At 47.3% G+C, this 27,022-nt stretch overlaps 1 protein-coding gene across 2 annotated transcripts; it reads right to left on the reverse strand.

The window, feature by feature from the left end:
• CHST13 (carbohydrate sulfotransferase 13) lies at window positions 1-27,016 on the reverse strand. Of its 2 annotated transcripts, none has more exons than XM_026501506.4 (3): window positions 26,904-27,016; window positions 6,513-6,592; window positions 1-1,574 (listed from the first exon to the last, which is right to left on the reverse strand). In XM_026501506.4, exons 1-3 carry the CDS (start codon window positions 26,998-27,000, stop codon window positions 729-731), a joined length of 1,023 nt encoding a protein of 340 aa, XP_026357291.1. In that variant the 5' UTR covers window positions 27,001-27,016; the 3' UTR covers window positions 1-728. The 2 variants fall into 2 exon arrangements, with proteins under 2 accessions (XP_026357291.1, XP_044241050.1); XM_044385115.3 differs by lacking the exon at window positions 26,904-27,016 and adding an exon at window positions 17,965-18,447.
• Window positions 27,017-27,022: the final 6 nt, after the last annotated feature.

The raw sequence follows: 27,022 nt of genomic DNA on the forward strand, positions 1-27,022 counted from the left end.
TGTCAGACGTAAAAAACATTTATTTCAAAAACATGAGCTCCCCAGCTCACCAAGGCCCCAGAAAACCTGCCACCATATTGCACTCTTGGCTCTGTGGGCACACAGGGAAGACTTAGGATCTGGCCAGACTGAGATCAAAGGTGGGGCTAGCGACAGGGAGAGGCAGAGAGGAAGGCAACTCAGGGTGGGCTCCAGTGCCATGCCTACTGACAGGGATGGCCCTAGCCTGAGCCAGTGACAGACGGCTTTCCTCCTGGGCCACGGCTGTCAATGCCAGGGCAGGGGAGGTGAAAAGGGCACTAGGACAGGCCGCAGAGCAATCTGCTCTGTTACACCACGAACAGATTTGGAGTCAAAGCTGACCCCCCCAAAATGGCCCCTCGCAAACTAAAAAATACTAGTAATTCAATGCTTCCCCACCCAGGGTCTGGAGAAGCGCCTGCCAGCTGGCGCAGTCAGAGGAAGCAAGCATCAAGTGACAGGCAGGCACACTGGCGCACAGCCGCCTGAGGTGGGCTGCACGCATACCTGGCCCGGTGGGATGGAGGCCCAGGCGGGCTGGCCAAGCAGGGAAGCACCGGGGCAGTGGTGCTCAGGGTGGAGTCCCGGGCGGGCAGCACCAGCATGGGGCTGCGGGGAGCGGGGGGTGGCCACCAGAAATGCACACTGTCCGGCCCCACCTGAGCCCTCGGGGCATCGGCGGTGTGACGGCCCCGCAAGCTCAAGGCCTAGTGCAGCCGCAGGTAGGAAGGGGCAGAGTAGTTGAAGAGCAAGAAGTCCATCCTGTAGAGGTCGAAGAGGCGCCGCTGGTAGAAGGGGCTGATGTCCCGGAAGAGGCGCTCGGCCAGGTCTCGGGCGGCGGCCGCCTTGGCCCGGGGCGGGGGCGCAGGGAAGCGCAGGCCCGGCGCGCCCACCAGGCCCAGCACGAAGGCCGCGTCCTCCGCCAGCGTCTCGAACTTGCCGACCACGTCGTAGCGCAGGCGGCACGGGTGGCAGAGGGCGTGCGCGCGCTCCCAGTGCTCGTTGAAGGGCTCCTCGCGGCGCGTGCGCGGGTCCAGCAGGTAGGCCAGGAACTCGGCGAAGCGCACGTCGTGGCCGCGGGCCAGCGCGTCGGGGTGCGCGCGCGGCCGCAGGCGCCGCACGATGCGCGTGCCGTAGCGCCGCTGGAAGGCCGCGCTGTAGGGCCGCGCGAACTTGTTGCGGTAGGCCGACGCCAGGCGCTCGAAGGGCTCGCGCACGAAGAGGAAGGCCAGGTAGGCGCGCAGCCGCCGGTTGATCTCGGCCGGGGTGAAGTCGGCCAGCGAGGGCAGGCGGCCCGGCGCGTGCGCCTCGTGCGCGGGGATGGCGTGCGGGTCGCCGCGGGCGTGGCCGCTCAGCGCCAGCAGCACGCGCTTCCAGTTGGTGCAGGCCACCTTGGGCACGTAGCAGTAGAGCAGGCCGTGCGCGTCGTCCACCAGCACGTGCCGCAGGTCCTCGGGCCCCAGCAGGCGCTGCCGGCGCGTGTGGCGGCTGCAGGCGCGGCGCAGCAGGTCGCGCCGCTGCCGGTGCACCTCGGCCAGGGCCGAGCGCGGGCCCTGCGGGCGACAGCGGGGGTGGGGGGGTCAGCGCTGCGGGCCCTGCGCCCACCCGGCAGCGGTGAAGGAACAGGGGACTCGAACCCCAGCACTGCCACCGATCACTGTGATTTGGGACCCAGGGATCTGTCCTAGACCAGGTTTTGGAGGAAAATGACTAACCTCACTGAGGCAGGTGGAAGGATGTAACAAATAGGGTTAGGGACTCAGGACCAAGGAGGTCCTGATGATGAATATGATGGTGTCAGAGTAAGCCTGATAAATAAGTATGTCATCAGAGTGGTGAGCGTGGGCACAAATTGAATATCTGGTCACTGTTTACTAAAAGCAGGATGGTGTATAAGAACAACAACTTTAATTCCATATAAAGAGTTGAAAAAGGCAGCCACTTGCAGGCTACTGAGATATTGTTTTTGTTCAATAATTAGCAAATTCTGTATTTATGAATGGGTATGTTCCTTTGGGTGTTGATTTTTTTTTTTCCACCAACAAATTCTAGTCTCAGTGATTGGGCAGGAAGCTTGCCCTCTCTGAAGCCTGTCTCTCCTCTGTGAAATAGTAACATCCAGCATTTATCTAGCACCTGCTGTGTGCCAGGCACTTTGCTGTGCGCTTCACAACTCTATAAATTAGGTAGTATTAGGACACAGGGGCCAGCCCCTCCCAGCCTGCCTTAGCAGTGCTAAGACCCAAGCCACCACGCCCGCCCCCTCCTTTCTTTCAATTCCCTTCTGCACCAAACAGGGTCTCACTTCCAAGACTCCCCCTCCTGCCCCTCCTCTTCCTGATTTTCAGTCCAAGAATTCTTAGGAAAAGTGTTTTTAATTTCTCAAAATTGCCTTAAAAACCTTCAAGCTATAATAAAACAATAACAAACATTGTGGAGGAAGTGGGAAGATGGGACCTTCATTTATTGCTGGTGAGAGTGTAAAATGATACAGCTGTTGTGGAAAGCAGTGTGGCAGCTTCTCAAAAAAAAATAATAAATAAATAAAATAAACATATGATCCAGCCATTCCATATCTAGGTATATACCCAAGATAACTGGAAACATATGTCAGGCCAAGACTTGTATACAAATGTTCACAGCAAGATTATTCATAATAGCCAAAAGGTGGAAACAACCCAATGTCCATCAATGATGACTGGATACATAGTATGTGGTCTATCCATACAATGGAATATTACCCAGCCATAGACGGCATGAAGTTCTGATGCACCCTAAAAAAAGATTATGCATGCTAAGTGGAAGAAGCCAGACACAAAAGGTCACATGTTATATGATTGAGTCCATTTATATGAAATGTCCAGAATAGATCCATAGAGACAGAAAGTAGATTGGTAGTTGTCAGGGGTGGGGGGAGGGAGGTGGGACTGCTAATGGGTGCTGAGTTTCTTTTTTGGGGTGATGAAAGTGTTGTGCAGTTAGAGAGTGGTGATGGTCACACAGCCTTGTAAGTACACTACAGACCATTGAAGCGTACACTTTAAAAGAGCAAATTTTATGGTATGTGAGTTATATTCTAGTTACAGAAAAAGCCTGGTGAGTGTTTCTATTTCAGAGAAGGACAAAGTAGCATCCGAAATGGTGGGACACTGCGTCCAGTGCCTACGTAAGAGCATCTGACGTTGCCAGGTGGGGAGGGGAAGAACGTATGTGTGTGGGGGGTGCTCATTTGTGCTTCTCATGACTTTAAAAGTATCCTGTAGAAATCCAAGATACTTCAAGTGATAAAAGCTAAGGTACAGAACAGGAGGTACCATGTCATACTTTGGGTTACAAAGGGTGAGGAAGGAAATAAAAAATGCTGCAGAAAGGATAGGTTGTAGGGAGCCTCTCATATTTTATTATTTTTTAAAGATTTATTTGTTTATTTGTTTCAGAGAGGGTGGGGGAGAGGGAGCATGGTGGGGAGGAGCAAAGGGAGAGAGAAAATCCCAAGCAGATGCCCTGCTGAGCTTGGACAGAGCCCGAAGCACGGCTCCATCTCACCATCCTGAGATCATGACCTGAACCCAAATCAAGAGTTAGACACTTAACTGACTGAGCCGCCCAGGTGCCCCTCTTTTAGCTATCTATTGAAATCATCACATAATAAACAAGGCTGGGATTTGCTTCCAAATCATCCCAGGTAGGAATGGAGGGAGACGGGTTTGGATGAAACAGGATTGCACAAGAGTTGATCACTGTTCAAACTGGGTGATGGGAATGTGGGGGTTCATTGTACATTTTACTTCTGTTTATTTTTGAATTTTTCTCAATTAAAACATAAAGCAGAATAAAAGGACATATATACTTGTAGGTATGATTCTGGAAAAGTGACCTAAGCACATGACAGAGCATTGGACACTACACACATGCCTCGAATATGCCTGGAAGGGCACACGGGGAACGAACTGGTCGCCTCCAGGGGTAACCAGGGCCAGGGTGGGAAGGAGAGGTACTCCTCACTGCATATACTCTTTTGAAGGGTTGAATGCCCTATCATGTGCTTATCTTACTTTTTCAAAATCTCACTGGGGGGTAGCTGCCAACCTCAGAGCAGTGAGGGGCGTGAGAGCACTTAGAGGATGTCCTTCTCTCTAAGGCAGACTCACAGGGCTGGCCTCAGGAGCCTGGCTTCACATGGGTGCCAGGAGAAGGCTGTATCCAGTGGCCCCACAGCCAAGGTCTGCTTTCAGCTTCCAGACATCCCCACAAATTTCTTGTGGCCGGGAAGGTTGGCCAACCACCCACCTGTCAGTCACCCTCCTTCCTTGCCAGCAGACCCCAATTGTGGTAGGTCATGTGCTGAGCCTTGGGGAAGAACCAGTCACAGCAGCCTCACACAACTTCATGAAAGCTATGGGTCCAGCGGTGGACATGTGGCTTAGTTTGGGCCAAGGAGATGTACAGGAAAGTCTGCTAGATGGCTCCCAGGAAAGACTTTCCTTCAGCACAAAAAGAAAGGGCTCCTGAAGGAAAGAACTCTTTGCCCCAGCCCCTCCCTTTCTGCTTGGGGTACCATCCCGTGAGATGTCCGGAGCCCTGGCAGTCAACTTGAAGTCATGAGGCAACAAGGTGTATCATATATCAGCATTCAGAGGATGATGATGGGCAACATGTTGCTGCTGTAGCAAGGGCTGCTAGTCTCTGAGCATCTTGGGAAGTAAACACTGCCTGCCCTATGGCTTAAAGTCAGCTTTTCTGTTGCTTAGAGCCCTGTAAATACCAAGACAGTTAATGCTATCTTCATACAAATGAGAAAACTGAGGCTCAGAAGAAATGAGTTGCCTACAGCTCTCAAGTAGGGAAGCTGGGACTCCCAACCCAGGTCCCTTAGGACTCAGAGGCTGGGGCTATGCCCACTGGTCCAGGAAAAAACCCTGCAGCTCCAACACTCATCTCTTCCAGCCTGACTGGACTTGGCTGCCTGGATCCTTAGCCTGACTCTAGTCCTTATGAGCTCTGTGACCTTCTTTGTGTCCTTGGACTCCCTGTGCCTCGGTTTCCTCATCTGTAAACAGGGATAACAACAGCCCTACCTTATAGGGTTGCCATGAAGACAAAATAAGTTCACAGAACTAGTGTCTGGTACACAGTTAGCCCTTGTTGGCCAGATTATTTTTATTACTCTTATTTCCCCAGCCGCAAGGTGCTAAGCTCCGAGGGCCTTGACAGCCAACAGTCAGTGGGACCTCAGACTGTGAAGAGGCTGAGCCAGCCCCATCTGCCCTCAGAAGCCTGTGGAACTCGTGGAACCCAGGATCCTGCTGAGAGCCTGGCCTGCCCTCAGCTTGCTGTGTGACCCAGGGCAAGCCAGTTACCCTCTCTGAACCAAGGCTTCCACGCCTGCAACCCAAGGGCGTGGGTCAGATAAGCTCCACAGGCCCCTTTGGCTTAGCCCTCAGGGATTCAGTGAACCCACCCTACCTGTCTGATCATTCTCCCCAGCTTAAAACCCTCTATGGTTTCCCTATTGCCCTTGCCCCACCTGCCAGGCATCGCCACGCTGCTGCCCGTTCCTGGCTCAACTTGCACACCCTCTTCTGTCGTCTGTCCACTGCCAGCCCCTCGGACCCCTCCTCTTTGCTTTGTAACTCCTTCTCAGCAGGTCTCAGCACCAATGTCCCTTTTTCAGAGAGGATCTCTCTCCCCCATCTAAACTAGGACCCTCCCGGTAGATCTCTTGTACTGCCCCTTTCGATGCAAATCCGCACAGCTTAGTCCAGGTGGCAATGACGGGATGTCTTCCTCACCTGGGGAAGTCAGCTGCACCAGGTCAGGGACCCAGCTGACTGGACTGCCACAAGATCAGCAGCATCCTGAGCACAGCCTGCATACAGTGGGTGCTCTACACATGCTGTCTGAATGGGTGCCTCTCCTTGTGCTTACTCGTGTGTGTGTGAGCCAGGGGCCTGTGGCTCTCAGTGGGGTCTAATCGCCTGTGTGTTTGGGCTGTGCATGGTCCCAGCAGGCCCACAGAATGGAGTTGCCTGGGCCAGCAAGCCTCCTGGTCCGGGTGCCTAAGAACAGCGCGAGGGCAGGGGCTCCCTGCATGTTTCCCTATCACAGCAGGTACTAAAATTGGGGGGGGGGTCACTTAATTCCTGTCTCCCTACTAGACTGTCAACTTCCTGAGGGTCCTTTACTCTTTTATATCCTCAACACATGGAAGAATGTCTGGCACCATGTGGCTTCAGTCGGTTGCTGGGTGGATGATGGATGGGTAGGTGGATGGATGGGTAGGTGGGTGGAGACCCCAGGTCTCTCAGCTTCTCCCAAGATTTGCCCTTGTCACGGGCATTCTCCTCTCTGCATAGGACCTTGATTGCAGAGGAAGCCTCTTCATGCCGTACTGTGGGCTCCAGTGCCAAGACAGCAGGTCTACACTGGGGTTAGTTTCCCGTGGCTGGAGGTAGAGGGAGGCATCACTGGGTAGGGGCCTGTCCACCTACCTGGTCCAAGTCATAAAGCATCTGCAGGGGACTCCTCTTCTTCCCACCAAGCCAGCCAGAGCCCAGGCTGTTCTCAAATGCTATGGGGCGTAAGGAAAGAGGAATCAGATGGACTGGCTGTAGCCCTTGGGGGACTTGGCCAATTCCCTTGGGCACATTTGATCTACCTCTGAGACTCAGTTTCCCTCTTGTGTCTCATCTGCCTCCAGGGGGTTGGTGGAGTATGGGGCACTGATAGGACCCCCTAATCCACCAGGGCAGGGTACTTGGTATCGCTCCTGCCCCCATGTCCTTCCTTCAGAGTTGGAGGACACCAGGCAGGCAGGGATGAGAGGAATGGTGGGACCCAGCCCACAGCCCTCTGGTAAAGACCTGATCACCCAATTTACCCATCTCCATCTGCCTTCATTTCATACCCCACCCCTACCAGCCCCATGTCATGGAGCCCTAAGGGGCTCACCAAGCTGACTGGCTGTCCAGTCTCCCCAGATCCTGGGTGTAGGCAGCCAGAAAGGGCTGGGTAGCAATAGAGGTGACACAGCCAAGCTGCAGGTTCTTCAGTGACAGTCCACCAGATCACATGACTTCCATGGACTCCTACGGCAGCTTGTACTTCCCTGGCCAGTGTCACTTCATGGTAAATGCAGGTTTCGCTGTCTACCAGACTGGAAGACAGTGCTCAGGGATACAATCTATCTGTCTCAGTGCCGCACTTTCAATCTTCCTAAAACTACCAAAAACTCTGTTTACTAAATTTATTCTTTTACTCTAAATGTGTTTTAAGGAATATCTTCCTACATATTCAATTAATATGACTATATTATTAGTAATGTAGTTGATTTAGGCAAGCATGATCTTATGCTTCTTGATCATAGTTTTCTAAAGTATGATTATACTTATTAATACATGAATAAAGTATAATGCAGTCTTCAAAAAGATCAACAAAATTGGAAAACTTTAGCTAGACTGACCAAGAAGAATGAAGTCTCAAATTACTAAAAACAGGAATGAAAGAGAAACCATTAGAATTGAATCTTACAGAAATGAGAAAGGCATGAACAATTGTAAAAAAGCAAATTAGATAACCTACATAAAATGGACAAATTCCTAAAGAGATGCAAATTCCTGAAATTGACTCAAAAGGAAATAGAAAATACCAATGACATATAACAATTGTATGTATAATGAATATGTATAATAATATGTATAAATACATTGAAGTAGTAATGTAAAAAAAAATCCCACAAAGAAAAGCTCATAATCAGATGATTCACGAGTGAATTTTACCAAATATTTAAAGAAGAATTAACACCAGTCTCTTTCAAACTCTTTAGCCCCCTCAAAAAAAAGAAACAGAATTGGGGGATGGAAAATACCTCCCAACTCATTATGTGAGCCCCTTATTACCCTAATACCAAAACCAGACAGAGACATCACAAGAAAAGAAAACTACAGAACAGTATTTATTATGAACATAGATGCAAAGTTCCCAAAAAAAAAAAAAAAAACAACCAACCAAAAACCAGCAAACTGAATCCATCAACATATAAAAATGTATATGTAACCAAGTAATATATATTCCAGGAATGCAAGAGTGGTTCAACATACAGAAATCAATCAAGGTAATACAGCATATTAATAGAGTAAAAGAAAAAACCCACATAATGATCAATACATGCAAGAAAAGCATTGCACAATATCCAATACCCTTTCATAATAAAAACACTAAACAAACTAGAACTTGAAGGGAACATCATCAAATTGATAAAGGCCATCTAGGAAAAAACCCACAGCTAACATATTTAATGGTGAAAAACTGGATGCTTTACCTCTAAGATCAGGAACAAAACAAGGGATGTCCACTTTCACCACTTCTATTCAACAATGTACTAGAAGTTCTAGCCAGGGTAAATGGGCAAGAAAAAGAAAGAAAAAGCATCCAGATTGGAAAGAAAAAGTAAAATTATGCCTATTTGTAGATGACATGAATATATATATATACACAAAATCCACCAACTATTAGAGTTAAGAGCTAATGAGTTCAGCAAGGTTGTAGAATAAAAGATCAATATTCAATAATGAATTGTATTTCTAAATACTAGTAATGAAAAATTCAAAATTGAAATTACAAAAACATCTCCACTTACTGCAGCACAAAAAGAATAAAATATTAAGGATTAGTTAAAATGTCCATGCTACCCAGAGCAATCTACACTTTCAATGCTATCCCGATCAAAATACCAATGACATTTTTCAAAGAACTGGAACAAACAGCCTTTAAATTTGTGTGGAACCAGAAAAGGCCCCGTATCGCCAAGGAATTGTTGAAAAGAAAAAACAAAGCTGGGGGCATCACAATGCCGGATTTCGAGCTGTACTACAAAGCTGTGATCACAAAGACAGCATGGTACTGGCACAAAACAGACACATAGACCAGTGGAACAGAATAGAGAACCCAGAAATGGACCCTCGGCTTTATGGGCAACTAATCTTTGATAAAGCAGGAAAAAACATCCAGTGGAAAAAAGACAGTCTCTTCAATAAATGGTGCTGGGAAAACTGGGCAGCTACATGCAAAAGAATGAAACTTGACTCTCACTCTCTCACACCATACACAAAGATAAACTCCAAATGGATGAAAGACCTCGATGTGAGACCGGAATCCATCAAAATCCTAGAGGAGAACATAGGCAGCAACCTCTACGACATCGGCCAAAGCAACCTTTTTCATGACACATCTCCAAAGGCAAGAGAAACAAAAGAAAAAATGAACTTGTGGGGCTTCATCAAGATAAAAAGCTTCTGCACAGCCAAGGAAACAGTCAAGAAAACTAAGAGGCAGCCCACAGAATGGGAGAAGATATTTGCAAATGACACTACAGATAAAGGACTGGTATCCAAGATCTACAAAGAACTTCTCAAACTCAATACACAAGAAATAAATAATCAAATCAAAAAATGGGCAGAAGATATGAACAGACACTTTTCCAATGACAGACACATGAAAAAATGTTCAAAATCATTAGCCATCAGGGAAATTCAAATCAAAACCACATTGAGATACTACCTTACACCAGTTAGAATGGCAAAAATTGACAAGGCAGGAAACAACAAATGTTGGAGAGGATGTGGAGAAAGGGGATCCCTCCTACACTGTTGGTGGGAATGCAAGTTGGTACAGCCACTTTGGAAAACAGTGTGGAGATCCCTTAAAAAGTTAAAAATTGAGCTACCCTATGATCCAGCCATTGCACTTCTGGGTATTTACCCCAAAGATACAGACGGAGTGAAGAGAATGGCCATATGCACCCCAATGTTCATAGCAGCATTGTCCACAATAGCTAAATCGTGGAAGGAACCGAGATGCCCTTCAACAGATGACTGGATTAAGAAGTTGTGGTCCATATATACAATGGAATATTACTCAGCCATCAAAAAGAACGATTTCTCAACATTTGCTGCAACATGGACAGCACTGGAGAAGATAATGCTAAGTGAAATAAGTCAAGCAGAGAAAGACAATTATCATATGATTTCTCTCATCTATGGAACATAAGAAATAGGAAGATCGGTAGGGGAAGAAAGGGATAAAGAAAGGGGGGTATTCAGAAGGGGGAATGGAGCATGAGAGACTGGGGACTATGAGAAACAAACTGAGGGCTTCAGAGTGGAGGGGGTGGGGGATTGGGATAGACTGGTGATGGGTAGTAAGGAGGGCACGTATTGCATGGTGCACTGGGTGTTATATGCAACTAATGAATCATCGAACTTTACATCAGAAACCAGGGATGTACTGTATGGTGACTAACATAATATAATTAAAAAACATTAAAATATAAAAAAAAAACCAAAAAACCACAAATCTTTTAATTAATTTCAAAAAAAGAGAGAGACTATGGACTCTGGGAAACAAACTGAGGGCTTTGGGGGGGGATGGGATAGGCTGGTGATGGGTATTAAGGAGGGCACATATTGCATGATGCACTGGGTGTTATACGCAAGTAATGAATCATGGAACTTTACATCAAAAACTAGGGATGTACTATATGGTGACTAACATAATGTAAAAAATATCATTATTAAAAAAAGAATAATATTTAAATAGCATACAATGACATATGTAAAATTCAAAAGAAATCCAGTTATCAAAATAATAAAATTAAATTTGTGATTTGTAAAAATAATAATAATAATAAATAAATAAATAAATAAATAAATTTAACAAAAGAAGTGCAAGACTTGTCCCTGAAAACTACAAGATTTCATTGAGAAAACCTGAAGACCTGAACGGATGGGAAAATACCTCATGTTCATGGATTGGGAGATTTAATGTCATTAAGGTGGCAGTATGCCCCAGATTACAGATGCAATGCAGTCCCTATAAAAACCCTAACTGCCTTTTTTTGCAGAAATTGACAGTTGTTGACAATTGACAGTTGATCCTTAAATTAATGTGAAAATTCGAGTGATTCAGAATATCTAAAACAATCTTGAAAAGGAACAAACTTGGAGCTCTCACACTTCCTAAACTCATTCTTACTACAGTGTACATGATTAAGACTGTCGTGCTGAGTTAGGAGAAACACATTGATTGATGAAAGAGAATTCACAGTTCAGAAACAAACCCTTACATTTAAGATCAACTGATTTTTGATTAGGATGCCCAGACAATGCAATAGGGAAGGAATATTCTTTATGATAAATTTTCCTGAGAAAACTGTATATCCACAGATAAAAGAATGAAATTGTACCACTACCTCAAACCATATACAAAAACCAACTCAAAGTGGATCATAGGCCTAAGGCAAGAGCTAAAAATATAAGACTCATAATGAAAACATAGACATAAATCTCCATGATCTTTGAGTTGGCAATGATTTCTTACATATGGTATCAATATCACAAACAACAAAAGAAAAAATAGATAAACTGGACTATATCAACATTAAAAACTTTTCTGCTTCAAAGGACACCATCAAGAAGGTGAAAAGACAACACACCAACTTGGAGAAAATATTTTCAAATCATATATCTGATAAGGGACTAGCACCCAGAATATATAAAGAATGCTTACAACCAAATGATAAAAGACATAACCCAACTTTTCAAGTAGGCAAAGGATATGAATGGACGTTTCTCCAATAATATACAAACTGCCAGTAACAGATAAAGAGATGCTCAGCATCACTAGCTGTTAGGAAAATTCAAATCAAAGCCTCAGTAAGACACAACTTCTCACTCACTAAGATGGCTGTTGGAACCCTTATACTTCCATGGTGGGAATGTAAAATAGAGATATTTTGCCACAGTAAACAGTTTGGCAATTCCTTAAAAGCTAAGCCTAGGGGATTCTGGAAAGAAGACAGACTAGGAGCACCAAGAATCTGTCTCCCCACCTAGGCAACAATTGTACTAGCAGAATCTGTCTGATACATCAGATAGACTTGGAATTCGGGAGTCCATTGAAGGCTTGCAACTTCCATGGGAAGGCTTAAATGGTAAATGGTGGTAAATTTCAGTCAGTTTCAGCTCTTAGCACAGGGGCAGCTATCCATCCCCCACCCCAGCCACATGGCAGGCAGCTGTGCATGTGTTCTTAGAGCAGCTTACAGCATGCAAGAGCCAGAGTGGGCAAAAAGGATGCTGTTCTCCAAATACCGGAGATCTGTGCTTTGATCAGTTGTACCTCCCCACATTGTTGCAAGCCCCCCCTGCACATAAAGTGACTTCCAGGAGACTTAAAGAGATGGTTTCCTGTTCTCCACCCTTCATTTTTCTCTTTTCCCTTTTTTGGAGCCAGACATTAAATATTAAAACATTCAAAACAACTGCATAGGTGGGGAAAATTAGAAACTGTGAATGTCCAATGAGAGGCTCAGAAAAGACCTAAGAAGGCCTTAAATTTATACCTCGGGCTGAACCTCAGCACGGAGATAGGCTACAACAATCACAAAAACAAAAACAGAAACTAAAAATAGCAATCACGGAGAAAGAGAAACTGATTTCCAGAGCTACATTATTAGATTCAAATGTCCAGTGTTCAACAAAAAAATTATAAGTCATACAAAGAAACAGGACAAGTATGGCCCTTTCAAATGAAGAAACCTGTATAAATTCAAAATACAATGTATAATTTTAGGATGTTCAATGTAATCCCCATGGTATCCACAAAGGAAGTAAGAAAGGAATTTAAACATTTTACTACAAAAAATAAATTGACTAGGGGGCGCCTGGGTGACTCAGTCGTTAAGCGTCTGCCTTCGGCTCAGGGCGTGATCCCGGCGTTCTGGGATCGAGCCCCACATCAGGCTTCTCCGCTATGAGCCTGCTTCTTCCTCTCCCACTCCCCCTGCTTGTGTTCCCTCTCTCGCTGGCTGTCTCTATCTCTGTCAAATGAATAAATAAAATCTTTAAAAAAATAAATAAATAAAAAATAAATTGACTAGGCACAAAAGTAGATAGTAATACAGGAAATGAGGGATGAAAAAAATTATAAAGCATAGAGAAGACAAATAACAAAATGACAGATGTTCCTCTTTATCAGTAATTACTTTAAATGTCAGTGGATTAAACTCTTCAGTCAAAATGCAGAAATTGGCAGAACGGATAAAAATATCTGACCCAACTCTATACGCTGTCGACAAGAGACTCACTTGAGATCCAGTGACACAAACTGGTTGAAAGCGAAAGGATGGAAAAAGATATTCCAAGCAAATAATAACAAAATAGTGCAAAGGTGACTATATTAATATCAGACAAAATAGACTTTGAATCAAAAAAGTTTACAAGAGACGAAGAAAGACTTTATATACAAATAAGAGTTTCAAGACAGCAAGAAGATAGAACAATTATAAACATTTACTTACCAAAACATCAAAGTATATGAAACAAAAATTGACAGAATCGGAGGGAGAAGTAGACAGTTCTACAGTAATAGTTGGAGATTTCAATACACCACTCATAATAATGAATTGAGCAACCAGAGAGAAGATGAGGAGGGAAACAGGACTTACATATCATAGTAAACCAACTGTAGACACATACAAAACACTCTATGCAACAACAACAGCATACACATTCTTCTCCAATGCATAAGGAACATTTCCCAGGACAGCCTATATGTTAGGCCACAAAATAAGTCACGACAGATTTTAAAAGCTATATATCATACATATTATATGTTCTCTGACCAAAGCAGGGTGAAGTCAGAATCAATAACAGAAGGAAAACTGGAAAATTCACAAATTTATAGACATCAAAGAACACACTTTTAAAGTACCAGTGGATGAAAGAAATCACAAGGGAAATTAGAAAATACTTGGAGACAAACAGAAATGAAAACAACATACCAAACTTATGGGATGCAGTGAAAGTGCTTAGGAGAAAACTTATAGTATATATGCTTACATTAAAAAACAAGAAAGATCTCAAATTAGCAACCTAACTTTACAACTTAAGGAACTAGAAAAAGAAAAACCCAAAACTGGAAGAAAGAAGGAAATAATAAAGATTAGAATAGAGATAAATGAAATAGAGAATAGAAAAATAGGGAAAATCAATAAAACCAAACATTGGTTCTTTGGAAAGATCTACAAATTGAATAACCTTTATTTAGCTAGATGGACCAAGAAAAAAAGAAGATACAGCTTACTAAAATCAGAAATGAAAGTGGGACATTACTACTGACTACAGAAATTAAAAAAAAAAGAATACTATGAACAACTGTATGCCAAAAAAAATTGGATAACCTAGATGAAATAGACAAATTTCTAAAAACACAAAATGTATTAAGACTAAATCATGAAGTAGTTAGAAAATCTGAAAAGACCTGTAGCTAGTAAGGAGATCGAATCAGTCATCAAAAACTTCCTGACAAATAAAAGTCATGGACTTGAGGGCTTCACTGCTATAGTCTATCAAACATATAAAGAAGAGCTAATGCAAGTCCTTCTCAAACTTTTCAAAAACTAAAGAGGAGGGAACACTTCCTTACTCATTGTATGTGGCCAGTATGACTCTGATTGGGGGGAAAAAGCCAGACAAAGGCACTACAAGAAACAAAAACTACAGACCAATATCCCTTATGAATATTGATGCAAAAATCCTCCACAAAATACTAGAAAACGGAATTCAACAGCACATTAAACAAGATGATGCATCACAACCAAGTGGGATGTATCCCTAGAGCGCAAGGATAATTTAACATACAAACACCAGTTCCTATAGCACATCACATTAAGAGAGTGAAGGGGAAAAACACAATCATCTCACTTGACACAAAGTATTTGACAAAATCCAACATACTTGCATGATAAAAAAAAAAAAAAAAACACTCAAAACACAAGGAACAGAAGGAAAGTACCACAACACAATACAAACCATTTTTGAAAATCCACAGTGAACATCATACTCAATAGTGAAAACTAAAAGCTTTTCCTCTACATCAGGAATAAGGCAAGGATGCCCATTTTGCCACTTCTATTCAACACAATACTAGAAGTTCTAGTCAGAGCAATTAGACAAGAAAAAGAAAGAAAAGTTATCCAAACCGGAAGGAAGTAATAAAATTACCTCTGTTTGCAGAATTACCTCTTATATGCAGAAAACCTTAAAGATTCCACACACAATAACTGTTAGAACTAATAAATGAGTTCACCAAAGTAGCAGGATACAAAGTCAATACATAAATTCAGTTGCATTTCCATACATAAACAAAGAATGATATGAAAAGTACAAAAACAATTCCATTTACAATAGTGTAAAAAAGAAGAAAATACGTAGGAACTACTTAACCAAGGAGATGAAAGACTTGCACAGTGAAAACTACAAAACACTGCTGAAATAAATTAAAGAAGACACAAAGAAATGGAAACATGTCCCATGTTCATGGATTGGAAAACTTAATATTGTTAAAATGTCAATACTACCCAAAACGATCTACAGATTCAACGCAATCTGTCAAAATTCCAATGACATTTTTTTGCAGAGATAGAAAAACCCATTCTAAAATTCATATGGGACCCCAAATAGCCAGAAAATATCTTGAAAAAGTAGAAGAAAACTGAAGGACTCACACTTCCTAATTTCAAAACTAACTACAAAGCTATAGTAACAAAACCGTAGTGTAAGGACAAACATATACATCAATAGAATAGAATAGAGAGCCCAGAAATAAACCCTTACATACATGGTCAAATGATTTTGATGACTCAAAGGGGAAAGGACACTCCTTTCAACAAACGGTGCTGGGAAGACTGGAAGTTGGACCCTCACACCATATACAGAATTTAACTCAGACGGATCAAAGACCTACACATAAGACCTAAAACAATAATACTCTTAGAAGAAAACATAAGACAAAAGCTTCATGACATCGGATTTGGTAATGGTTTCTTGGGTATGACCAAAGGTGCAGGTAACAAAAGAAAAAATAGGTAAATTGAACTTGATGGAAATTTAAAAACTTTGTGCACCTGTAGTATCCAATATCTATAAAGAACTTATCAAACTCAACACCCAAAGACCAAATAACCCAGTTAATAAATGAGCAGAAAACATGAACAGACATTTCTCCAAAGAAGACCTACAAATGGCCAACAGACATATGAAAAAATGCTCAACATCACTCGGCATCAGGAAAATACAAATCAAAACCACAATGAGATACCACCTCACACCAGTCAGAATGGCTAAAATTAACAAGAATGGCAACAACAAATGTTGGCAAAGATGAGGAGAAAGGGGAACCCTCTTACACGGTTGATGGGAACGCAAGCTGGTACAGCCACTCTGGAAAACAGTATGGAGCTTTCTCAAGAAGTTAAAAATAGAGCTATCCTGTGACCCAGCAATTGCACTACTAGGGATTTACCCCAAAGGTACAAACATAGTAATCCAAAGGGGCACCTGCACCCCAATGTTTATAGTAGCAATGTCCCCAATAGCCAAACTACAGAAAGAGCCCAGATGTCCATTGACAGATGAATGGATAAAGAAGATGTGAGATTATATATGAAATCTTGCCATTTGGAACGATGTGGATGGAACTAGAAGGTATTATGCTAAGCAAAATAAGTCAATCAAAGAAAGACAATTATATGATTTCATTCATATGTGGAATTCAAAAAACAAAACAGAGGATCATAAGGGAAGGGAAGGAAAAATAAAATAAGATGAAATCAGAGAGGAGACAAACCATACGAGACTCTTAATTCTAGGAAACAAACTGAGGGTTGCTGGAGGGGAGGTGGGTGGGGGGATGGGGTAACTAGGTGATGGGCGTTAAGGGGGGCACATAATGTAATGAGCACAGGGTGTTATATACAACTGAGAAATCACTGAATTCTACCTCTGAAACTAGTAATGCACCATATGTGAATTAACTGAATTTAAATTAAATTAAAAAAAATTTTGTGCACCAAAGACAACACACAGAATGGGAGAAAATATTTATAAATTATGTATCTGATAGGGGATATATAAAGAACTCCTAAAATTCAACAACAGCAAAAAATAAAATCAAGAAAGGGCAAAGGACTTGAATAGCATTTCTCCAAAGAAGACAGACAAATGACCAATAAGCACATATAAAGATGGTCAACATCACTAATCACTGGGTAAATGCAACTCAAAATGATGAGATGTCACCTCACACCCATTATTATGGCTACTATCAAAAAAAAAAGAACAAGTGTTGTTGACGTGGAGAAACTGGAATCCTGTGCACCGTTGGTGGGGAGATGACATGGGGCAGCTGCTATGAAAACCGCATGGAGGCTCCACAGACAATTAAACGTGGAATTACCATACGACCCAGCAATTGCACTTCTGGGTCCATACCCAAAATTGCTGAAAAAGCAGGGCGTCTAAAAGATACCTGCACACCCACGTTCACAGCAGCATTATTCACAACGGCTAGAACGTGGAAGCAACCCGAGAGTCCATCGGGGTGAACAGAGAAGCAACATGGGGTCCATTCATACAGTGGGTGTCAGTCAGCCTGGAAAGGAAAGGAAACTCTGACCCACGCTGCAACATGGATGAGCCCTGAGGAGGGTATGCTGAGTAAAGAAGCCGGTCACAAAAGGACCAATCATGAATGATTCCACTCGCACAGTACCAGGACTCGTAAAAACCCGTGAGCTAGAGAGCAGGTGATGGTCGCCAGGGTGCGGAGGGGAGAACAGGGAGTCATTTAACAGGTGCGGAGTCTCAGTTTGACAAGACGGGAAGAGCTGTGGAGAGGACGGTCACACAACACTGTGAATGCATCGTGTCACTGGACTGTACACTTACAGATGATGAAGACGGCAAAATTTATCTTACGTGTATTTTACCACAATAACAAAAATCGGGGGGGAAATGTTAAGCATAGAATTAGCCTATGACCCAGTAATCCCACTCCTAGGTACACACCCAGAAGAACTGAAAACACGTTCACACAAAAACTTACGCATAAATGTTCCCGTCAGCATTCTATTTAATAACCCAAACTTCAAATGTCCATCGGCAGACGAATGGTTAAGTCCCGTGGTACATCCATACGTCGTCGTCCGTAAAAAGGAGCAGAGTACTGACCCTGGCCTCGACACGGCTGGACCTCGAACTTTACACTCAGTGAGAGAAACCCAACTCCAAAGGCCACGTATTGTTTGATGCCATTTACATGAAGCATCCAAAATAGGCCAATCCGTAGAGCCAGAAGATAGGGGTTGCCTGGGGCTGGGGGACGTGGCGGGGGAATCACTGGGAACATGGGGAGTGACTGCTAATGGCTAATATTCTGGAATTTAGAGAGGTCATGTTGCACAATTTTTAAATACACCAAAAACCACTGAATTGTGTACGTTAAAAAAGTGAATTTTATGGAATGAGAATTAGATCTCAATGAAAATAAATAAAAATACTGATCATAAAAAAAGAATATATGCAAGGACATTTTATATAAATCTAGCTTACAAATTTAGTCAATGGCTACCATAATATATTCCTGAATTCATAAGACTATTGCTTATTCATAAGAAGAATATCTTCAAGAATTCAGGATCATACGAGAAAAGAATATATTTATAAGATGAATGAACATTTCTATGACCTTAGGCTTTCAGAAAAATGAAGAGTCTTCAAACTGCTGCCAAGAATACGTTCATCGAAAAGATTCAAGCGTTTTCTTTAAGACGTGTTTTTGACGAAGAAATAAACTTGGAAAATTTGATTAACTGAAAATTAGATTAACTGTTGGCAAATTGACCGTGAGTAGTGGTTCTCAAATTTTGGCATGCGTAGATGAAAACACAGATTACCTGGCCCCACACACAGAGGTTTTAGCCCTGTAGCGCTGGAGTGGGGCCCAGGAATCTGCATTTCTAGCAGCTCCCAGCTCATGCTGATGCTGCTGGCCCGGGAGCACACTTTGAGAACTGCTGTATTAGAGCCATGCCTGACAGACGCTGGCTGAAGGAATGAATAAACGACAGCAGGACTGGCCTCGCCTTGGCCTCCAGAACCTTCTGTGTGCATCTGAAGCTCACTGTCCAGGGCCTCCTGGCATGCCTCTGGCAGCCTCAGGCATCCTCCACTCCAGTGTCCTGGGAACAAGGCCTGGGCTCTTCTGTAGCCAAGGTGTGGGGAGAAGGTGAGGCCCTCAGGGCCTACCTGTATATTGGGATTCATCAGTGGTCCTACGACTGGAACCTCGGTCTCCTGGCAGCTGGACACGTCCCAGCAACACCACTGTCATGGGACAATGAGCTGACCAGCGGCGGCAGCAATGTTGGCTGGCCCCTCGAAGTGCAGCGGAGGCCCCAGGCTCGGGCTGGCAGGGTGGCCGCCACCACTGGCCTAAGGGTAGCAGCAGCCAGCAGGAGATGCTGGGTCACGTGAGCACAGCACCACTCACAGCGGGGAGGAGAGGCGCCCTCCTCACCATTCTGCGCGTGTGTCACCTGTGGCTCAAGTTCCTTTCAGAGCCACAGCTTGGGTTTGAGGAAGGGCTGGTTCCCACCAGGGTGTCGGAGGACATGCCCCAGGGACAGTGAAGCCCACCTAGGCCCATGTCTACCCCAAGCCTCACAGCTCAGAGGGAGGCACCCAGCCTTTGGAAACACTAACCCTTGTGCGGGGACTCATTTCCTGCTCAGGCTACAGCCTGCAGAAAAGTGGATCCCATACCAGACCTCAGGGGCCAGTGGGTGGAGGGTCAGAAGGAACAGGGACTGGAGGGAGGCCCTATTTATAGAGTAGCTGTGGCCAGTGATTATAGGGCTGGGCCACCCCACTCACCCCACCCCTTCCCGCCACACAGATCAGAAAAACCTACAGTCTAGTGGGATGGGCAGGCTGGCCCTGGAGGGGGACAGATGGGTCTAGGAGGGCTGGAAGGGGATTGCCTTGAAGATCCCTGCATCCAGTCCCCCACTCTGGAAAGCTCTGAGGGCAGGGTGGCCACAAACAGGGCCACACTGAGGCATCCCCCAAACTCCACTCTGGTTGCCCCAAGCCTCTCTTGGCCTGTGTCCTCCACCCCACAGCCCCTCCACGAAGCTTCAGGTCCCAGGCTCCCTGCCAAGGGCACCATGGAGCAGACAAGCCAGCGAGAGCCAGGCAGCAGGCCTGGTCTCACAGCCAGTGAGGTTCTGGGCCAGCCCAGGGCAGCCACAGGCAAACCCGCGATGGAGTTCTGCTTTGAAAAAAGGAAACAAAAATAGCAGAAGGTTATGGAGGGGGGTGGGAAGAGGGTAGTGGAAGGGAGGTGGGAAGGACTAGGGGGTGCCAAAGATGCAGACAGAAAGTGACAGAGCTACACACAGTGACAGGGACAGAGGCTGGCAGAAGGAGAAACAGATCACAGTAGTGAAACAGCTGGAGTTTTGAAATAGCTCAAAGCGAACCAGCTGGGGTTGAAGGGGAGGAAGCAGCACAGGGTGAGCTGCCCAGAGTCTGGGAAAGCCCAGTGCCCATGCCCGGAGGGCTCCAGGCCATGGAAACCATGCAGCCCCAGCCTCATGAGCAGACCACAGTCCCAGTCCAGTAGACTAGTGCGAAGACCAACCCAACACCCTGCAGTGCCCACGGTGTGTGGGCAGGAAGCCCCTAAGAGAGCATGGCAGCTGGCAAAGGAGGCAGCGCTTTGGCAGGGTCGGGGAGCCAGGGAAGAAGCACCTGGGGCACAGCCCTGGGGTCAGCCAGCACCTGGCATGTGCTCGGTGCTTTGCACACATTGACACATTTACTCCTATCAGGTAGAAACTATTATCTGCATTTGACAGGTGGGGAAACTGAGGCTCAAAGAGGAAAAGAAACATGCCTGAGGCCTCAGAGCGAGTAAAGCCCAGAAACAGGATTTGACTGCAAGCCACTGCACACGTATGCATTAGAGGGCACATCTCTCAGGCACCCATTCTGCGCAGCACACAGCCCCGCCCATCCTCATGAAACCTACAGGTAAGTGGGTGAACCGCCACACAAGGAAACTGAAAGCAGAAACCCACTAAATGGCCCTGCGCACACCCACCCCTCAGGAGAGGCATTGGTTGCCCCTTGGAGCCAGGCAGGGTGCAAGTAGTTCTGTGGGCCATTTGAAACTTCACCATTTGGGGGGAAATACTGTTTGGTGATTCCCAGTCCAGCAAGCAAAGATTACAACATGTGGTTTCTGGTTAATAAGTTCTAGCTGGGCACAGTGTTGCAAGACCAGACAGGCAGGGACAGCCAGGCCCAAACAGCACTGGCAGGCCCCAGGGACCTTGCTGGGGGAGGGGGAGGGAGGGTTTCCCCAGCCCATTCAGTTCCCCGGGTGACCTGGGACTTCAGGCCTGACCTGCATGTCCCCGGGTCAGGGACATTCCCTCTGGTAATCAGGCCCATGGAGGAACATATTGACAAGCCCTTCACAAATAAGAAAAAATTCTACTTGTTTTTTTTCCCCCAAAGAGAAGTTGAGCTCTCTCCACTTGTATTTAAAATTCAAACTCATTTGCTGAACTCCACAAACCACCTGGAATGGAACCCCTGATCTGGCCAGATCATTCTTGGGTATAGTCTTATCACCTCTGCCTGCAGAATGATCAGGAACTGCCCCCGCCCCCCCACCCCTGACCTCCTGCATGGTAGTCAGCTCAGGGCAGCAAGCCCCATTGGCTCTGTCCAGGACAATCACTGCAGTCTCCTTATCCAGCTTATTTCTCCTCCTTCTACGTTGGTGATCTTAAAACCTACATGGCTTCCTACTGGCTAACAATAAGTTCCTGTTCCTTTCCACAGCCCCTCCTGGTGCACCCCCTTTCCCCCCACTCCCAGCTCTAGTAACACTGGTCATTCTGCCAAGCAATGAATACATTCGTTGAGTTCCCACCTCAGGGCCTTTGCACTGTTCCTTGGCTGGGATGCTCCTCCAGGAACCCTTATACTTTAGAGTAAATACTTCATGTTCAGATTTCAACTCAGAAGTCCCCTCTGGAAAGAGGGTGTCTCCAGTGAGCCGCATGCCACACCAGGATCTTTCCATCTCTCCTTTTAATTTATTCATGGCATTTATTACTGCTGAAATTATGTGGTTTATATATGGGCCGATGTCTGGCTGCCTCTCTGGAAGTTCAGCTCTGTAAGAAGGGGACTGTCTTGTTTTCTTGTAATCCCTGTACCTCAACTACTGTCAGTGAATATTTATTTAAAGATTGATAGCCCTTTGTGGCCTTAGGAAGAGTACCCCAACTCCTGGCCTGCCATTCAAGGCCACCCATGACTGCCCAACTTATAGTACCTTTCTGGCTTCCACCCTACCACATCTTCTCATGAACCCAGAGCTCTGCCCACAGCAGGCCTTTTCACTCTTCCATGCTTTTGTCTGTGCCATTCCCTCTGCCCAAAATTCCCTTTCTCCATTTTCTCACCTGGTGAACTCCTATGCAGCCTTCAAAGCCCAACCCAAATACCCCTGCCCTGTAGAGTAGAAAGCATAAGGGTTAGGGATTTAGATTAGGATTTAAATCCTGGCCTGCACACTTCCTAGCTGGGTGACCTTAAGCAAGTCACTTCCCTTCTCCTGATCTTAGTCTCTTTCTCTGCAAATGGCATTACTAATGCCTATTCTAGTGAGCGACCCACCTTGCCATCTGGCCTTTTCTCATGGCACTCTCTGGAGGCCTGGAAGGTGCCTCTGAGCCCTGGGCACTATGGCAGTATCTGACAATGGACAGCAGTGTGGTGAGCATCTATTTATTTGGCTGCCGGCAGCCACTCCCCCTCCTTTGGCTAGTCCACTTCATTTCCCTCTAAGAACAAACCTGCTTACCTACCATGCACATGGTTCTGATAGGTGTCCTCCTCCCATAACTGCTGGGTTAGGCATGTGATCAGGCCTAGCCAATCACAGCATTCCATTCCCTTCTGCCACAGCAGTTGGCTCAGAGGTGGCCACCATGTGACCCAATTCCGGCCAATGAGACACATCCTTGAGATTCTGCCTGGAATTATCCCTAAAAGAGCCCTCCCTTTGGGGTGAGGGAGCTAAAAGTGAGGCCACAATAGAGAAAAGCCAAACCTAGAGCTGGAGACATGGTTTCAGCCCCTGGATCCACCCATTCCTGAAGGCAGCCACATCTGGCTTAAGTGGGCCTGAGTTGAGATGTCCTCACTGAGACACTGTCCTCTGAGACATTTCTTTACTTGCCTGTGCGGGACCAGGGGCCAGGACTGAGAAAGGAGTCAGGCACTGGGGCCCCACTGTGCAAGGGAGATGAGGGAGAATCTATGGGATGGGGTCCTGCAGGGGGCTCAGTGGGAAGCAGGGGGCAAGCTGCCTACTCTGCCCTCCTCTAGCTACCCCTGCAAAGATTCCTGGCTTCTATGCTGAGGGGCTGCTGCTGGGTCCTAGAGAGGCTCTGCTCAGCTCCAAGGCCAGGCCTATGTCCATCCTCACTGGTCCACCTCAGCCCTGGCACCCCATCTCCCCAGTTGTTATTGGGCATTTCTGCATTTATTCTGCATAGAACCAAAATACTGGTTTTTCATTAAAAGCAATGGTTGCTTCTAGGGCCACTAGGCTGCCTGACTGCAGGGGCACCCTGACTATCTGGGACACTGCATTCAATCTGTACAGTTGTCTCTGTGGCCTGAGTCCCCAGGGGCTGTGGTGCCAGAGAAGGAAGGGGATGGAGAGGGAAGAGGAGAGAGAGCCAAGGTCCCCACCTAAATTTCCTGGGTCCTTCCCCACCTGGAGACCTTCCAGGAAGGATGGTAGGGGAGAAGATCTCTGTTAACACACATCACCCTTGGAGCTCGGACAGGAAGCACTGGACCCCAAGAAAAGGGGGAGGAAAGGAGGGCTGCAGTCCAGCCTGGAAGGAAGGGATGGGCTCCCCTGGGAATAAGTCCCCCCCCCAATCTCTTCCACGTTCTCCCTTCCCTGCCCCCAACCCAGGTCCCCTGAAAGTGGACAGAGACTTCCAACCTCAGGAAAGATACTCAACTCCTGCAAACCTAGGAAAGGGATCGGGCCCCTCCCAATGCCACCCCCATGATCAGCAGGTAGGGGATTTAATGTGGCGGCATGGAGACTCCCCCTGAGTGTTCCTTTGGGGACAGAGATGCACACTGGTCTGCATGTAATGTAAGGTCTGCAAGGGCAGGGATATTAGTAAGTTTTGCTCCCAGCCCTAGAAAGGCACCTCGCATGAGCACGTGCCCCGCAAATATGTGGTGGACAGGGTTACATCGCCATGCCCAGGCTGGGACACAGAGGAAGCAAAGGGTAGAAGGGGACAAGAGGTGACAGCGGAGCTGCCCCTGGGAGCCCGGGGCAAGAGTGGGTGTTGAGGGCAGCGGTATCCTCGGCAGCTGTCCTACCTGGCCCCCAGCATCTTCCTCATCTCCAGGACCCTAGGCACTAGGTCAGCATTGGTGGAATCCTGGGGGCCGAGGGGTGTCGGGGTGGGCTGTTCCAGACTTCCCCACTAGTAGATGGGCATCAGAGGCCCCAGGCCTATAGTACAGCCTTTCAGGGGTTCCCTGCCCCATGTGTGGCAACACCTTCCGCTTTGGAGAAGGGAACCGTGCCAGACCCGCCTGCCTGGAGTAAGACAGTGACATTCCTCTTGTGCCCTGGAGCCCTATTCCCAGGCCAGAGGCCCCCCACCCCTTTCCAACTTGGAACAGAGCCTCAAGGACATGCTCAGAGATGCTGAAGGCCCTACTGAGGCCATTTTCAGAGTCCCTGGACAGCAGGATCCCCCTCCAGCTGGACGGTTGGCAGAAGGCCTTTCCACCCAGCTGTCTCCCCTCGGCGCCTGCCAGGTGCTGTGGGCCCAGCCTTAGCACACCCTCACCCGCTTCGGAGGTCAGGGGCTTTAGCTCGCGGCTCAGGGGGAAAAGGAGCTGGCAGAGGAGGTTGGGTAGGTTGGTTTGATTCCCCTTCTTTTGTCACAGCCAAGCTATTCACGTGGCAGGGAAGCCCAGCGGGGCACGCGGCCCAGGCAAAGACTAGGAAGGGGGAGCACAAATCCCTCTCTCTAGCTCCTGCTCTCCTGGGTTTTGCAGGAGAGGGTCAAAAGGAACAAAGTGCAGAGGGTGACCAGTACCTTGGTTCCTTTCTCTTCTTGCAAACCTGGGGAGGGGAGGTAGCAGGAGAGCTGCGTCCAGGCAGGGGAGACACATGCAACCCCAGAGATACAGACACACAGATGCCTACCCGAACGTACCTGCCCCTCTGTAGATACCCCCCAGACACACAGCCCACACACCAGGGCCCAGATGCTCTAGCCTTTTCTCTCGCGCGCACCCCACCCCAGGGGCTGAGCCCTGGGGGCTGGGAGTCCAGGTCCTGAGTAAACATTTGTATGTGAATGACTGGCTGGAGACTGTCATGGTCACAGACCGTAGGACCACAGCCCACACTGTGCTAGGGGACACTCCGTTCAGCTGGGACACAGGAGCGCCTGCCATGGACCAGGAGCACCACTCCCAGATGGTCAGCCTGCTCACGGAAAGGGGTGGTGGTAGAAAGACTGACCACAACTCCCTTCCATGGGCTTGGAGAGGCGTCCAGGTCTGGGGGGCTGAGTCCAGACATGAGCGAAATGGTGTGAGTGGCAGGGTGACTGGGCAGAGGTGAACACTAGGGAGCCTCTCCAAGCCCTGTTCACCCGGACCCCAGCTAAACCCTGGCCTCCAGCCTAGAGGCAGGCATGGGGGTTTGAGGGAAAGCAGGAGAAGGAAGCCTCTCACCCCAGGATGAAGGGAGCACAGTGCCACCCGTAATCACAACCCCTCATAACCCCTAATCACGACCACCCACTTTCTGTCTGCTTGTCTCATTTAAATTCACCTCCCCAGAAGCTCCATAAGGAAGAACTTGAGCACTCCATGTGATAGATGGGAGTACTGAGGACCTGGGAGGAGAGGGAATAGGTTATCTAGCAGGTAGGGTTGTGGAATGACCCTTATCCACTAATGTAGACCCAGCCAGGCAGCCAGGTGGTGAGTGCCCCCCAAAAACAGATTCCTCAGCCTCATCTCTTGGGCCACCTTGACCCCATTGCCCGCAGTCCCTGCCCGCCCTGGGGTGTGGTTATTTACTCCCTGGGACCCTGTCTGGGAGTCCCCCAAAGATAGAATTCTGAGACTCTCACAGAGCCCACACAGGGTGGGGGAGGAGAGTGGCGACCTCCCCCCTCCCCCCCTCCCTGTCCCTGCCCCCTACCCCAACACGCTCACACCTGGGAAAGGCAAACAGAGCCAGAGATGGGAACACACTGCTGACTGGGCATCTCAACCCCCAGGCAGACTGCGTAGCCTGCAGGCTAGCCATCCACACCTGTCCCTCAATCTCTCCGCCTCAGTTCCCCACTTTGTGAAATGGGGAGGAGATTAAGTAGATTAAGACCTAGCACACCCCTGGCCGAGAACGGCTACTACGCACTGCGGAGTCCTGACTAACTGCCTCAGTTTCCCCAACCAGACCATGCAGTGGGTGCAAAGGAGCCCTAAGTCCTTCCCCGTGTGAACTTCAGGGCGGAGCAGGGCGCTCCAGGCACAGAGAGACCACCTTCAGGACCAGGCAGCGTCAAACTTCCCCAACCCAACCTACCCAAGCTTATGCCAAAGGGCTTCGGGGCGCTAAGAGGTGTGGGGCAAGGTAAATGAAGCTGCCTTCCTGGGTGGGCCAAACGCCCTCTGCCACCCACAACTGACTCGGGTCCCCGGGCACAGGCTGTGAGGCCCAAAACGATCACATCTCCTGGGCATTGAGAGCCCAACTCTCGAGGGGCGCAACACCCTTGCAGGGAGCTGGAGCACGGGCGCGGACGCCTAGAGCCTTTCTGGGCCCACCCCCTCACCCCTCAGCCCGGGAGAAGACAGCAGGTGTCCCCGTGGAGGGGCCCGACGGGCACTCACCCGGGCGCAGGGCGCGGGGCGCGGCGCCCAGGAGTAGGAGCGCGGCACCCAGACACGCGGCCGCCAGCGCGCGCCGCCGCCAGCAGCGCCTCCCCATGCTGTGAGGGGCCCGCGGGACT

This window comes from Ursus arctos, unplaced genomic scaffold (genome assembly GCF_023065955.2).
Source record: "Ursus arctos isolate Adak ecotype North America unplaced genomic scaffold, UrsArc2.0 scaffold_14, whole genome shotgun sequence".
NCBI lineage: Eukaryota > Metazoa > Chordata > Mammalia > Carnivora > Ursidae > Ursus > Ursus arctos.